We start from the raw sequence: 14,779 nt of genomic DNA on the forward strand, positions 1-14,779 counted from the left end.
TACTCTGATAATGAAGAACCAAACCGTCAGACCAGCCGAAACATGTTTGAAGTAATCTGATTACAATAAATCCAAAAAAGTTGAATGAAGAAAAAAATAAACATTAAAGTGACAACGTGTCGTTTTTACCATTAATCTGGAAATATCCATCGAAATGATGTAGTAAATGACTTAAAAGATGCCCAGTTGTTTAAAAGTGTTGGCAGTTTCATAACGTATAACCCTAAACATCTGTTTAAAATACGTGAGAGCGAGTCTAAGGGTGTGTCCGAATCCGTGGGCAGGATGCTTTTAAGAGGGCATTTTGAGATGGATGACGTCACAGCCCAGCGACGAGTACTGTCGGAATTCCACTCGAGTAAGGTCTAGCTGCAGCCGCTGCCACTACAAACCACGCCCCCTACAAACCACGCCCCCTACAAACCACGCCTGCATGTTCGAAGACAAGAGAACTCGCATGCGTGTTGCAACACCAGATGGAAATGACGGTTCAGGAAAAGACAGATTTATATTTTTACAACTTGCGAAGATTTTTTACGTTAAATTTGAATGTTTAAGACATAGTTTGATAGCGCATTAGTGATTTTTTTTCTGAAACAATATTTTTATATAATTTTTAATGGGCTACATGAAAGCCTTTTGGCCAAAATAAACGTAACAATAGGCTATTTATTTGACCTTTTATGACTCCTCATCTAACAAGCAGCAAACTCACGACGGCAATGTGGTAGGCCAAAAATTGTCGCGCTCAGACGTGTACAATCTGTTAAAACATGTAACAGGAAATTCCCTTAAAATCCATTCAGATATATTTTTACATGTATTATAGTTATTTTGACAAGTAGTTGCGTGTATAGCATCCAGTAAATATTAGTCTGACGGTAACGTTTCGTATTCAAGATAAAAAGAAAACATGAAAGCAGCACCATGGTCAGTGAAGACCTTACTCCTGCCTGTTTGAAAATAGGTCACCGCTTTCAGGGATGGAATGATTCTGAGACGGCAGCAGTCCCACAATTATCAGTTGTTGTATTTAGCTTTTCCAATGTGTTTTGGTTGATTAGTTGATTTTAAAAAGCAGAAAGTTTGATATGTTGTCAACTTTCAACAATGGTGGTGGTATAATAAGTGCAAATGTCAATCCTCTTTGGATAACTGTAAAACAAACTGACTGATACAATTATTTGCTTTCCTCTGAGTCCACCGGACACCGACCGTGTGTATGTTAAGACACCTTACAGCTTTCCACCCAGAGAGCAGGTGAGTATGAGTCAAGATTATTGCATGACAACAAAATAAAATAAATTTTAACTGCTGTGCATGAAGTCATGTTTTCGTGTGTCTTGATTAAGGACAATGACGGCATGGACCAACACAACGTGGTCACCACAACCAGAGATGTTGGGATCCTGAGTAAAGACATGACAGGCTTGTGGTAAGGACATGCAAAGGACCAAGAAACAACTTATCTTATTTAATCTGCTTAACCAGAATAATTCTGTTCAGCATCTAAATGGTTTTTGATCTAATTTTAGGAAAGGGCTGAGCAGAGATGGCTTTTACAACAGCGTGATGAAGATGTTAGGTGCATGGGTGTAATTTTAATTAGACCAAAACTGGTTTTATTACAGATGTTTCGTTTTCTTTCAGAACCATTAGAATAATGTCAATATTTTAGGTGCAGTACCAGCAAACAGCCACAAGAGGGGGCGACATTGGTCCAACAGACGGTTTACATTTACCTGTAACACCGTGGTTAAGACAACTGACTTCATCTGCCTGATTTCATGTTCCTGATATTTTCTAATTAAAGTTGATCTGTTTGGTCATCTTGTTGTCTCTACTTCCTGGATTCAGCGCCAGAAACGATTTTCCACTCCTTTTACGTAACGTAGAAGCAAGCCCTTGTTGCCATGGTGACCTGCCGAGTGCTACGCTAAATACCGCTCGCCCTCTACTGTTGTTGCTGCGTGTGCACAAAGTTCACGTGTTTACTTTCACGTGCTTCATTGAGCTCGTATTTACAGGTAGGACTGACATTTCTAGTCTTTAGTGTTTAAAAGTGTTTCATTAGAACCTGCAGAAGCAGCTAAACGTTCTTTCTGTCCCAACTGGACCGGACCGGACCCTCTGGAGACAGAAACCCGACACAAGACGGGCACAGCGTTGACGCATGTCTGACAGCACTTGTAGCACCAGTAGAAGACGTATGGTAGTATCAGCAGACGTAAAGTAGCACGCGCACCAGTACAATTGTAATCGTCTGCACGCACGGAAGCGCAGGTGGCGTGATGACGTCACAAAGCCTTTATGACCAGCACGTCTGCAGCATGGACATATACATAAAGGTCTGCAGTCAGTGGTCAGTCAGTGTCAGACTTGCTTTGAAGAAGGTGGTTGGACGGATTGTTGCTCTCAGAAAACTTGTTGGTTTTGTGTAAACAACATCTTTTGAACAGCTTCCTTCAGAGAAATCTGGTGCATTTGGTGAATATTTATAGCTAAATTATTCACTGCTCGAAAATCATGGAGTGCAAAAAGGTCTTTGTTCTCTCAAACAGCCAACCAGCTTTCCAGTCAGGGCTAAGGTCCTCTGAGCTACAGTCGCTTCACAAACGACGCAGATATGAACTTCTGGCTAGCTACAGAGGAACTAGCTTTGCAGAAACACAAAACCTGTGTCTGTCTGCATCAAAACCTGACAAGTCTCGTCAGATTCAGCCCTTTGAGGAACCAAGTGTCTTTTTCAAGACAGCCGCGTCTGTGGACACCAGTGGAGGTTTAACATCCATCTCCAGCAAAAACTCCTCTGTTTTACGGGCTAATCGACAAGACCAAAGATATAAAACGCTGGCAAGGTACCGAGGAATTTCCTTAGTGGAGAAAAGACAGACGTCCTCTGTCCAACTCCAGGATACTCCTCGCATTCAGCTGTTGGGGAGAAGAAAGCGTTCGAGTGACGGAGGTCACGAGAACTCTGACTTCCCCAGCGCTGCTAAAAGGCCGCGGCTGTCAGAAGGCACACCTCAGCAGAAACGTCCCACTATGATCCGCCTCAAAGGTCGTAGGAAAGGGACGGATTCAGGACCCAAAAGTGTCTCCGAACCCCCCAAAACTGCATCTACCATCAAGTCTGAGCAGCCTCGAACTCCAGTAATCTGGATTATTGGATCCAGTTACATCAGACGGGGTGAAGAGGCGGCTCAAAAGCAGTTCGGGACAAACTTTGGACTCAGAGCTAAGGTCCAATGGTTTGGCAAAGGAGGCATGCGTTGGGGCGGTGTCCTTCCCAGGTTTTACTCCGAGGCTCCCACACACGGTCCTCCAGATATTCTGGTCGTCCACGCCGGAGGAAACGATCTGGGTCTCGTTTCCCCGGTGGAACTGGCTTCTCAGATCCAAAAGGATTTGTCCCACCTCCATAAGGACTTTCCGGAAATGAGAATAGCCTTTTCCGCCATCAACGAACGGCAGTCGTGGCGATACGGGCGACCAGGAAGAATTAACAGCAACAGAAAACAGGTTAATTCTTTACTGAGGAGGGCCGTTAGGAGCTTTGGGGGCCTGGTCATCGAGCATCCTGAGCTCAGGTTCTTCAACAACGCCCTTTTTCTCCCAGACAGAGTGCATTTCAGTAAGAGAGGAAACAGCTTGTTTCTGGGCCGCATTCACTCTGTTCTGGAGAAGATTCTGGCTCAGAGGTGTAACACCTAAATCTGTTACGCCTTAAAAAGATAACAGCTGACAGAAAAGTGCAAATGGACACGCTTCTCATCCGGCACGTGTGTGAATCAACCGTTGGATTAGGACTCCTGAAGAGCCAACAACTGTCACGCTGAGCAGGAGGAGGTAGGACCCAAACACAGAAGCCCAGAATGACTCGAGGCAAGAGCGGTTGAAAGAAGGTCAAATCCTTTTATTAAGGTGGCAACGAAAATGACTTTGATGCAGGAATCAAATCCAGAAAACTGAAAGCCAAAAAAGCACAAAAGCTCAATAATGAGCACAAAGACTAGAACCTGACGAGGGAACAAAACAACGCTGACTCACAACGATGGACCGACAAACACTGAGGGACAAGACAGGACTTTTAAACACAGAGCGAGGTGATCAGAGGAACAGGTGACAGGTGTGAGTGATCTGGAGGAAAGGAAGGTGCATTCAGTAAACTAAATGTGGAAAGAACTAAGCAGGAGAACCTGGAGGAGAACAGGAGGAGGCCGGGGACAGAGGGACACAGAACATGACAACAACTGTCTTTTTAAAGACAAAACTAAACAAAATACATGAAAAAGACGAACTTAAAGTTCAGAAAGCATCTGAATAAAAAACCAAACCAAAAAAAAAAAAAAAAAAAACAACTAACTCTGCCAGGGTTTCCCTTTTGGGTCACTTCTGCCGGTCCCAAGCCCGGATTAAAGAGGAGGGGTTGGATTATAACACAGAACTAAATCCACAGTAGAGGGATTTTACTCTTAAGAAATAAAATGAAGGCAGGTTATGACATATACAAATATATTTAGTAAACATTTATAGTTTCTAATCAAACATGTCAAATATAAAACTGTTTATTATACAATACAGTACAAACACACGTGTGTGTGTGTGTGTGTGTGTGTGTGTGTGTTTAAATATGGCAAGCAGTTTGTACATTTATCACACAGACTGTATATGTATTCTGTAAGTTAAAGGCACGGTCCGTAAGATTTAAATGTAGAATAACTTTAAAAATGTTTGATTTTGACCATCTGACCCAATTTTATTTAAAAAAGTAAATAATCTTTAATATTTCAATTTTCTCCTAAGTCCCTCCCCTGCCCTGTATAGCTCAGCCAATATTTCTGCAAGCCTAACGCGTTGACCAATAGCGCTGCGTTACCACCAGAGGTAGCTGTCAATCATCGAGCACGAGCAGGTCTCAGCGTGCACAACAGTGTCACGCGCCTCACTCGGCTTACTGCAGAAACATGGAGCAACAAAACCCCAAATTACCGATTCCTCGACTGCCTTCCACATCTCAAAAAACATTTAAAAAGTTTAAAAGCCCTTCTTCAAAAGTGGCTGTAAGACGTTTAAGACAGTCGAGTAGAATTTACATTGGAGATTGTTTTAAATGATGGAGAGATTTTCGTGATCTACGCGGCCTGAAAACGGATGAAGAGTTGGCAAAGTATCTTTTAGACAGGTAAGTTATTTATTGTTTTTCAGATAAATTTACTTAAAATCTTTCTTTCACTGAAAGAAGTAATAGAGCAAACAAGCTTTGTATGCTTGGTGTCCTATTGGCTAATGTAGCATTAGCTTGAATGCTAAGTCGACATGAATCGATGCTAGTCGAACTATTTATGCTATATTTGGAAGAAGTTTGAGTAACGAAAGGAGATTTTAGTTTTTTTTTATATGGGATCTAATGATTAGTGTGGCGTTTAACTATAGGCCATATCAGTGTATCGTTTTAAGCTCTTGTTTATAACTTCCCTGTTAGCGGGGTTCGGTTAGCATCTTGAACGCTGACTTAGATGTTTACACTTTCCTGAGCTGCGTGTTTGATTAAAATGAGTAATCAGCAGCTCATGTAGCACTTGTAGAAGTCTGAGGAGAAGATTCAGCAGTTAGAATTAGGTGTGATTGATGAGGAACGTATCCAAAACCTTACGTTTCCATTAGCACTGGAAGACTTATTGTGCTAACCTGGGTGGGCCACGTGTACAGATTACCGCCTGATTTTGTGGTCTTACCTACGTGAAAACTCCATATTAAAATAAAGGGAATGATAATCAGCTCGTGCAGAAATCTGTGAAGGCTGGGGAGACTTGTTTTATTACAGTGGAACAAAGATATCTGTAACCATTTTTGGTTTTGCTGCAAGTCGGCGAACACTTATGAGTTTTTTGTAAGTACATTATTTGTGTTTTCATATAAAAAAAAGTGAATGTAACTAATCGCCACATATGTCTTTTAGGACATGTGGATCGGTCTACTCCATCATGTGACTGGAGAACATGAGTGGTCTCTGGATGCTTGTCAGCATGATCCTTTACTAAGTGACAGAGAGAAAGACTGGATTCAGAAAGGCTCCACTCCACACAAAGCCCTCAGTGACATCATTCTCAGTGAACGCTGGCTGAAAGAAGTCCCAAAATATTTGAAATACAGGTACTGTATTTAATTATAGCTATAAATAATAATATACTTGTTCTAAATGTTAAATTCTTGTTTTAGATCTACAGCACATTTGGAGGCGTTTTACAACCATCTCCTAATGTATGCAAGCAAAAGATTCAGTTACATCCCACCTGTTTACGAGGCACGGATACTGCTTGCTGCATTGGACTACAATCACCACTCACATCGAGAAGTGAAGAGGAGAGCAGATGGATCGATACAGTATGTATTTATTTATTTATATTTGTAATAAAACATACACTCATGAATTCATAATTCACAGGTCCAGTTTTAGTCATTTTTTATTAACAACTTCCTCAGATGAACAACCACAATGCTCCTAACTGCTACATATTGGTTTAACAACATGCTGTCAAGTGGCCAACTGTAGAATAACAGAAACACCACATTTTCAATAATAGCGCCTCCAGGTGGGGCTTACCTAAATTACGTTTAATTTAAAACACTTTTTCAGCTAATTTGTTGTATACTATAAGTTAGAGCCCTGCACGGGCCTAAAATCTGAGCCCGTGTCCGGCCCGGCCCGAAAAGGTTTTCAGGATTCTCTGGCCTGACCCGAGCCCGACTTTTTTTTAACCAACTAAATGAAAACAAAGTGCGTCAATCCTGACCAATGTGTTAAAAGACGTGCAGGATCCGATCAATTTGTTTTTCCCTCATTTACCGTCACGGAGATGACGGCGCAATGGCTCTGGTGTTAATCAAGTTAAATTTTATCTCTTTGCAACAATTTTCACAAGAAAACAGAACCGTTAAAAGCAGGGCTTGTGTTGACCGGATAGTTCCCGTATTTGATCGTTTATTTTGATGGAGAAAGAATAGAAAGAATTACCCCGACGCATGCAGACGAACTGACATTTTATTCTACGCACATCGCAGATGTAGCTAAATCACGCAAGAAAAGATTCCCATCTGAACATCTGAGCTTCTCAGCGCAGCTCGCTCTCAGCAGATATGTGCATAGCGAGCTGAAGTTGTGGAGAGGGGCTTGGAGCGCGTCGCAGAACCAGAGTGCACTGAAGCGAGTGTTTTCCAAACCCTGTCAGAGAGACTTGTCACTTAGAAAATGTTCCCTGATGATGAAACTTTGGCTGAATAGCGCTTGTTCCTGTCTCCAATGTGGCGACACATCCAGGAGCCATCTGAGGAGAATCCCAGAATCTCACATCCTCTTCAGCTCAGACAGCGCCTATGATTACGCACAAGTGTGATGGCGGGGACTGAGCATGCGCTGACGGCCGATCACCGGATACACGGCAGCGTTTGAAGCTGATGGCAGCTCGTTAACAAACATCCACAATCAATTAAGACACATTTTCGCCTAATTTATTTACTGACAACGCAAAAAATAATCTGGTAAGTATAACTCACTCAATCTGGAGGTAAGTGAAGGAAATTTAGAAAGTTTGTTAAATTATATTGACGACGTTTTTGAGTTATTCATCATGGGTCCGAAGAAATCAGCAGCTGAGGCTGAAGCACCTGCTGGGACCAAGAGAAGCCGTCCTCAGGACTCGCCTGAGGCCTCATCTCCCCGGAAGGACATATTAGAATTATTAGATTCTATTGATAAACGGCTTCTGGGATTTGAGGGGCGACTCCATCTGCTCGAGGTTCTTCACCAGGAGTTTCAGAACCTCCGAACATCTCTGGAGTTCAGCCAGGATCAGGTTGAGCGGCTCGCTGCTGAGAACGCGTCTCTGCGGGAGTCCGTTTCTTCCCTGGAAGAGGGAATGACGCGGATCGCCCAGGACAACAAGATTCTGAAGGAGACGGTTTTGGACCTTCAGGCCCGTAGCATGAGGGATAATCTGGTGTTCGCAGGACTGCCGGAGCAGGCGGGAGGGGCGGAGAACTGCGAGGAAACAATAAAGAACTTTCTCCAGACAGAAATGAAGATACCCGAAGAAAAAGTTAAAAACATCACATTTCACCGGGTACATCGCCTTGGAGCTAAAAGAGGGGACAGCAGAAGACCTCGTCCCATCGTGGCTAAATTTGAACATTTTAAGCAGAAGGATCTTGTTAAAAGTCACGGAAGAGAGCTCAAAGGGAAAGATTTCAGCGTCAATGATCAGTTCCCGAAAGAAATTCTGGTTCGACGCCGGGTCCTCTTTCCACTGCGAAAAAAGTTTATCCAGGATGGGAAGAGAGCTGTCACCTCGGTGGATAAGCTTTATGTGGACAATAAACTTTACAAGGAGCGAGGAGTGACTGACTGGCTGTATTAGCCCAACATCAGGTCAGACATTTACTATTCTTATCAGGATTCACTGGGTTTGATCACGTCAGGATTAAACAGCTGCTAAATCCGTATTCTAGATGATAAGATCACCTGTTCATCACCACTTCACACCCCTACCGCCTTTTCTTTTTAGTTCTTTCTTCTTTTTTAACCTGTATCTGTATTTTCCCTTCCTTTTTACCTGCTTCTGCACTTTTACACCTGTACGGCACAACCACACAACTTTCCAACACTGCGTTAGACCCGACACACACACACACGCACACACACACACACACACGCACACACACACACACGCACACACACACACACACACACACACACACACACACACACACACACACACACACATAGATATATTAAATTCACAGCACAATAAATATCATAATTTATGCGTCAAATAATACAACCACAAACACTGTTGGATCTTTATTATTATTATTATTATTATTATTATTATTATTATTATTATTATTATTATTTACTTTTCGGTTATTTATTAACATACTATTTTTCATTTAGATACTTATTCCATCTTATTCACATGAAGGCGTCACATTTTAGCTACTCACACACACATCTATGGGTGCACTAAGATTTGTCTCATGGAACGTACATGGAGCTGGCTCCATAGAGAAAAGATTAAAGCTTTTTGGTCAGCTAAAGAGAGTGCAAGCAGACGTAATATTGTTACAAGAGACTCATAGATCTGCCACATCCACGGATGAACTTAAAACACCTGGGTTTCCCAGCATGTTCTCTGCCTGCTATAACTCTAGGCAAAGAGGTGTAGCTATTTTAATACACAAAAACATCAATTTCACAGTACTGGACACAGTCTTGATCCAGAGGGTAGATTTATAATGTTAAAAATATCTGTACAGAAACAAAGCTTATGTATTGTCAGCATATACTGTCCAAATATTGATGACCATCCATTCTTTCATAATTTTTTCTCTGTACTGTCCGAACACTTGGACTGTCCACTTATAACTGGAGGTGATTTTAATTTTTGGATGAATTCCTTAACAGACAGGCTCAGTACAGCTGGGACTCAGCGCAATTGGCAATCCACTAATATAGTTAAACAGTACATGAGTGATTATGGGCTTTGTGATGCATGGCGATCTCTTCATCCTAACCGTAGAGAGTATACTTTTTTTTCGCACGTCCATCACTCTCATTCATGTTTGGATTATTTTCTAGTCAGCAGCTCATTGTTGGCTGACATTTCAGACACTGAGATACACCCCATAGTTGTCAGCGACCATGCTCTGGTTTCATTAACTCTGGTAAATAAGAAGACAATCCCACCAAGCAGAAACTGGAGGATTAATACATCACTGCTTAAAGACGACAGTTTTATTGATTTTTTTAAAAAAGGAGTGGGCTTTATATTTAGAACATAATGACCTGCCTGGAACATCAGCACCTATTCTTTGGGAGGCAGGAAAGGCAGTGATGAGAGGTAAAATAATCTCTTTCTCATCACATAAGAAAAAAACAGAAAACAAACGTATTCAGGAGTTAGAGGAAATCAAGTCTTTAGAGGCATCCGCAGAAGAAGAGTTAATGAGCAAATTACGTAAAGCTAAATTAGAACTTCATGGAATTATTGACAAAAAGAAACAATTTTTAGCACAAAGACTACGAATAGAAAACTTTGAACATAGTAATAAATCAGGTAAATTTTTAGCTAGCCAATTAAAAATAAATAAAGAGAAAACTACCATATATGCTGTTAAAGACTCAACCGGGAATATAGTTAATGACCCTGAAAGCATAAACAACACCTTCAGAGACTTTTACCAAACTTTGTACTCACCACAGATAAACCCATCAGATAATGAGATCAATGAGTTCCTTGACAGGATAATACTTCCTAAATTATCAGATAGCCAAGTTACAGTCCTGGACTCGCCACTAACATCAGCGGAGCTCCAGGAAGCCCTTAAATCCATGACTAATAGGAAAGCTCCAGGTCCAGACGGGTTCCCAGTAGAGTTCTACAAAGAATTCTGGATCATTCTGGCTCCAACATTTTTCAGATTGGTGAGGGAAATCGAAGAGAGCGGCAGATTACAGCCAATGAATTCAGCCAATATTAGTCTCTTGTTAAAACCAGGCAAAGACCCAGCATTTCCAACCAGCTATCACCCAATTTCCCTTATTAATGTTGATCTCAAAATAATTTGTAAAGCCCTGGCAAAAAGATTAGAGAAGGTAACCCCCTTCATAATACACCCTGACCAAACTGGTTTCATCAAGGGTAGACAGTCATCCACTAACTCACGTAGATTACTTAATTTGATAGATTTCTCTTACAGTAGAAACATAGAAACTAGTATATTATCTCTAGATGCAGAAAAAGCTTTTGATAGAGTTAACTGGAAGTTCTTATTTGCAACTTTACATAAATTTGGTTTTGGGAACTTCTTCATAAACTGGCTACAAACATTATACAGTTCACCAACAGCACGTGTCAGGACGAACGACCAAATATCAGCTAGCTTCTGTCTTCAGAGGGGGACCAGGCAGGGATGCCCACTCTTCCCCTCACTATTTGCTATCTTTATCGAACCACTAGCAGCAGCAATTAGGAAAACAACAGATATTAAAGGGAAAAATTGTAAGAAAATAGAACATAAGATCAGTCTTTATGCAGATGATGTTTTACTCTTTCTCCAGAATTCTCAATCCTCTCTCTCCCAAGCAATAGAACTGATAAACTCTTTTTCCAGAGTTTCAGATTACGCTATAAACTGGTTAAAATCCACAGTTCTACCAATTAATTTCTCATTTATCAATTTACTTAATACACAATTGGAGTCACGGAATATCACATACCTGGGAATTAATGTCTCTCCCAAGTTAGCAGATCTAACCAAACAAAACTACATCCCACTTTTAAAGAAAGTGGAAGATGATCTTGCAAGATGGAAATCCTTACCAATATCACTCATGGGGAGAGTTGCTACAATTAAAATGATGGTCTTACCCAGAATAAATTACTTATTCTCGATGATCCCAAACAAACCACCAGCTGACTGGTTTAAATCTCTGGACTCCTCAATTACTAAATTCCTTTGGCAGGATAAACCTCCACGAATTACCTTAAAAAATGCTTCAGAAGACCAAAGACAGAGCAGGACTGGATTTACCCAACTTTTATTATTATTTCTTAGCCAACAGGCTACAATATATACCAAGATGGTTGCAAGATAACCCACTAGATGAGTCCTGGTTAGATATAGAACAGACACTTTGCAATACGATAGAGCTTTCAGACTTACCATTTATTAGCTCAAGCATAAGAAAACATGAAAGCTTCAAAAGTATTAGTATCAGCACCTCTCTGACAGCATGGTGGAAGTATCTTAAAATGACAGAGTCTTCACTAGTACCATGCAGACGCACACCTATCTGGAATAATCCTGACATTTTGCAAAATAACAAAATGATGAACCTTCCGGCCTGGAAAAACAAAGGAATCCTATACCTGGAACACATATATGAAGGATTGGACTTCATCCCATTTAATCAAATAGTCTCCGAATTTGGAATAGATAAGAATAGCTTTTTAGAATATCACCAAATTAAATCTGTAGTCAAACAAAAATTTAAACTCAATAAAATAGAATTACAAACACCACCAAGGGTATTAGACTTTTATAATCTCAAACCTCCCAAACTACTGTCTAAAGTATATAAGACACTGTCCAAAATAGACGATAAAATTGCAATCCCTATTGAAAAATGGGAGGTGGATCTATCAGTTAGCTTTGACCAGGACTTCTGGTCCCAAACTTGTTTAAAAACTTTTAAAATTATCAGACACCCCAATTTACAATTAATTCAGTACAAAATTCGACACAGAGTACACTATTGGTCATCAGATGTTCAAGATGGGGTTTGTGTCGTCTGACAGCTGTACACACTGCACAAACAACATTCCTGACAATTACATTCATGCACTGTGGTCCTGCCCACCTGTCCAGGAATTTTGGGGTAGAGTATGTGAGGATCTGTCAAAATGTCTGAAATGTCATATTCCAACTTCCCCTTTTCTTTGTTTACTGGGAAACTTGGACGATGTCCCGATTGAAACATCTTTGGTTCACGTGGTTCTGACTGCCATATGCATCACTAAGAAAACTATCCTCTTGAATTGGAAAAATAGAGAAACTCTCTGCATTAACCAGTATAGAAATCTTTTGTTAGATCATATTACGCTTGATTTAGCCTCTGCTTCCACTTCAAATCAATCTCTCTGGGCTCCTTTGATCGGTTCCATCATATAGCGATGATGGGGGACCATTGATGTTGTCCTGCGGGATGATGTGGGTGGGGGAGTGGGGGGTCTGAGTTTGGAGTATCCGGATGTTCCCTGGAGGTGGGTTCACTGGGGGGTGTCTGGGACTGGGGGGCCGTTGCCCCCCTCTGGAGGTGCTTGGGTTGCCTCGGGGGGTGGACTGCTGGCGGTCGTGAGTGGGGCCCCTAGGAGGTCTTGGCGGCGGCCATGGGTCACTGCCTGGCGGCTGCATTGCCCCTGGGCGGGTCTGGGTGGGGGCCTGGGGGCCCGGGGTGTGGGGGTGGCCGGCCCTGTGTGGGGATCTGGGCGTGGCCTTGGGGGTCTGGTCCTGACATGTATGCTGCCGGGAAGAAGGCAGGAACATGCAGCAGTGCCTGGCCCGGGTTCAGGGGCCTCGTGTAGAGGGGGAGGTCCAGGAGGGGGAGTACCCAACCTTACTTGGATGTCCTATGTCTTATATATTCTGGAAGTTGTGCAAATGCAGGGATGGGCATAGATTTGCTGCTGGGGTGGGGCTGGGTTGGTGCCCTCGGACTCCGTGGGGCTCTGTAATGCTGCTGCTTTGGGCCCTGGCAGGATGGGCTGGGGTCTCCATGCCCTTGGTGGCAATTTGACAACGGAGGTGCCTATTGGGACCAGTGGGGGAGCTGGCTCCCTGGAGGGCTAAGCCCAACCAGCCGTTCCTCCCCATCCCCGCATATTTCTCTCCTCCTGCTCCCTCACATCATCACACAAACATACACATATGACCTTGGGTGGTGGACAAGTCAGGGAGTGCGGGTATGGACCCCATTTCCGCATTCCTGTAGCAACCTGCCCCCCCAATTTTATTTGCACCTTATACACTTCCACCGACGACATTCCACGCAAACACACACTTAGGGCCTTGGGAGTGAGCACATTCAACGGCATTTGGCAGGGGGATTTCTCAGCCTCCTCCCGAGTGCCGGTGCCCACTTCCAATTTTAAACTGCTCTTAGACACCGAGGGCTGTGGGTGTAAGTGGGGTGGTGTGGTGGCATCCGCTGGCATAGGCCAGTCAATGCCTGCACTGCCCGCCCACCACAGACATGGAATACACCTCATCAACACACAATACTATAATGGAGCAGGCGGAGGAAGACTAGGGGTCTTAGCACACCTCTTTTGTTGCTTGGCTTCCTGGGGCTGGAGACTAGGAGGGAGATCTGGCCGTCTGGTTGGGGTCTGGGGTGGTGGGTTGCTGTGCTCAGCGTTGGGTGGGGGAGCCTGCTCATCAGCACCCCAGCAGAATGGGTCAAACTCTGGTAACCGGTGATGGTTGTACCCAGTGTGCAGAAGTAACGGGACCAGAGTGAATAGGGTGTGTACGGGGAGCATGAGTGGGTGTCCGGCGTGCTAAGTCTTTGGTTGTATGTGTATGTGTGAGCATGAGGGAGGGAGTGTGTGACTGTGTTTGTGTATGACTGTATGTGTCAGGTGGGGCCTTTGACTCCTCCCCTCTCCTGGGACCTCCTTTGATGATATAGATCTTCGTCTCCCCTCCCCCTGCCACACCTGGTGTGGGGTGTGGTGCCTTGGTCTGCCTGAGTGTTCGTGGCTCCCGGGTCAGGGGGTTTAAGATCTTTGGCGCCTGCCTGGTCAATCCCGGTGGCTGCCTGGTGGGGTCTGGGTCCCTGGGCTTTGCTGGGTCCTCGGCGGGGGTGGTCGCCCCTGGGTCCCGGGTCGCTGGGTCCCGGGCTCGGCCGGCTAGGGGGTGGGAGGTGGCGGGCGGGCCTGAGGGCTTGCCGCTGATATCTGCCGGGGCTCTGCCAGCTGCTGGTTGTGGCCCCCCGGGGCGATCCTCTGCGCCTCTCGAGGGGGGCGGGGGCCTTTCTGGTTGCAGTCCCCTTGGGGTTCCTGTGTTCTGGGGCAGCGCCTGGATCTCTGGGACTTGGAGCTCCCCCCGTCTCCTACGCATCTTTGGGGGCAGATCTGTGGTCCCTCACACTCTCTATTGGACGCTCCTATAGAGAAACCTTACATAAACAAGCGCGTGTACACACACAGGTGCTCAC

At 43.7% G+C, this 14,779-nt stretch overlaps 1 protein-coding gene across 1 annotated transcript; it reads left to right on the plus strand.

The window, feature by feature from the left end:
- The first annotated feature begins 4,367 nt into the window (after positions 1-4,367).
- LOC129157044 (uncharacterized) lies at positions 4,368-12,717 on the plus strand. Its single transcript, XM_070543303.1, has 2 exons — positions 4,368-6,156; positions 6,223-12,717. Exon 2 carries the CDS (start codon positions 7,632-7,634, stop codon positions 8,415-8,417), a length of 786 nt encoding a protein of 261 aa, XP_070399404.1. The 5' UTR covers positions 4,368-6,156; positions 6,223-7,631; the 3' UTR covers positions 8,418-12,717.
- The last annotated feature ends 2,062 nt before the right edge of the window (positions 12,718-14,779 follow it).

Source organism: Nothobranchius furzeri, chromosome 13, assembly GCF_043380555.1.
Source record: "Nothobranchius furzeri strain GRZ-AD chromosome 13, NfurGRZ-RIMD1, whole genome shotgun sequence".
NCBI classification, from domain to species: Eukaryota; Metazoa; Chordata; class Actinopteri; order Cyprinodontiformes; family Nothobranchiidae; genus Nothobranchius; species Nothobranchius furzeri.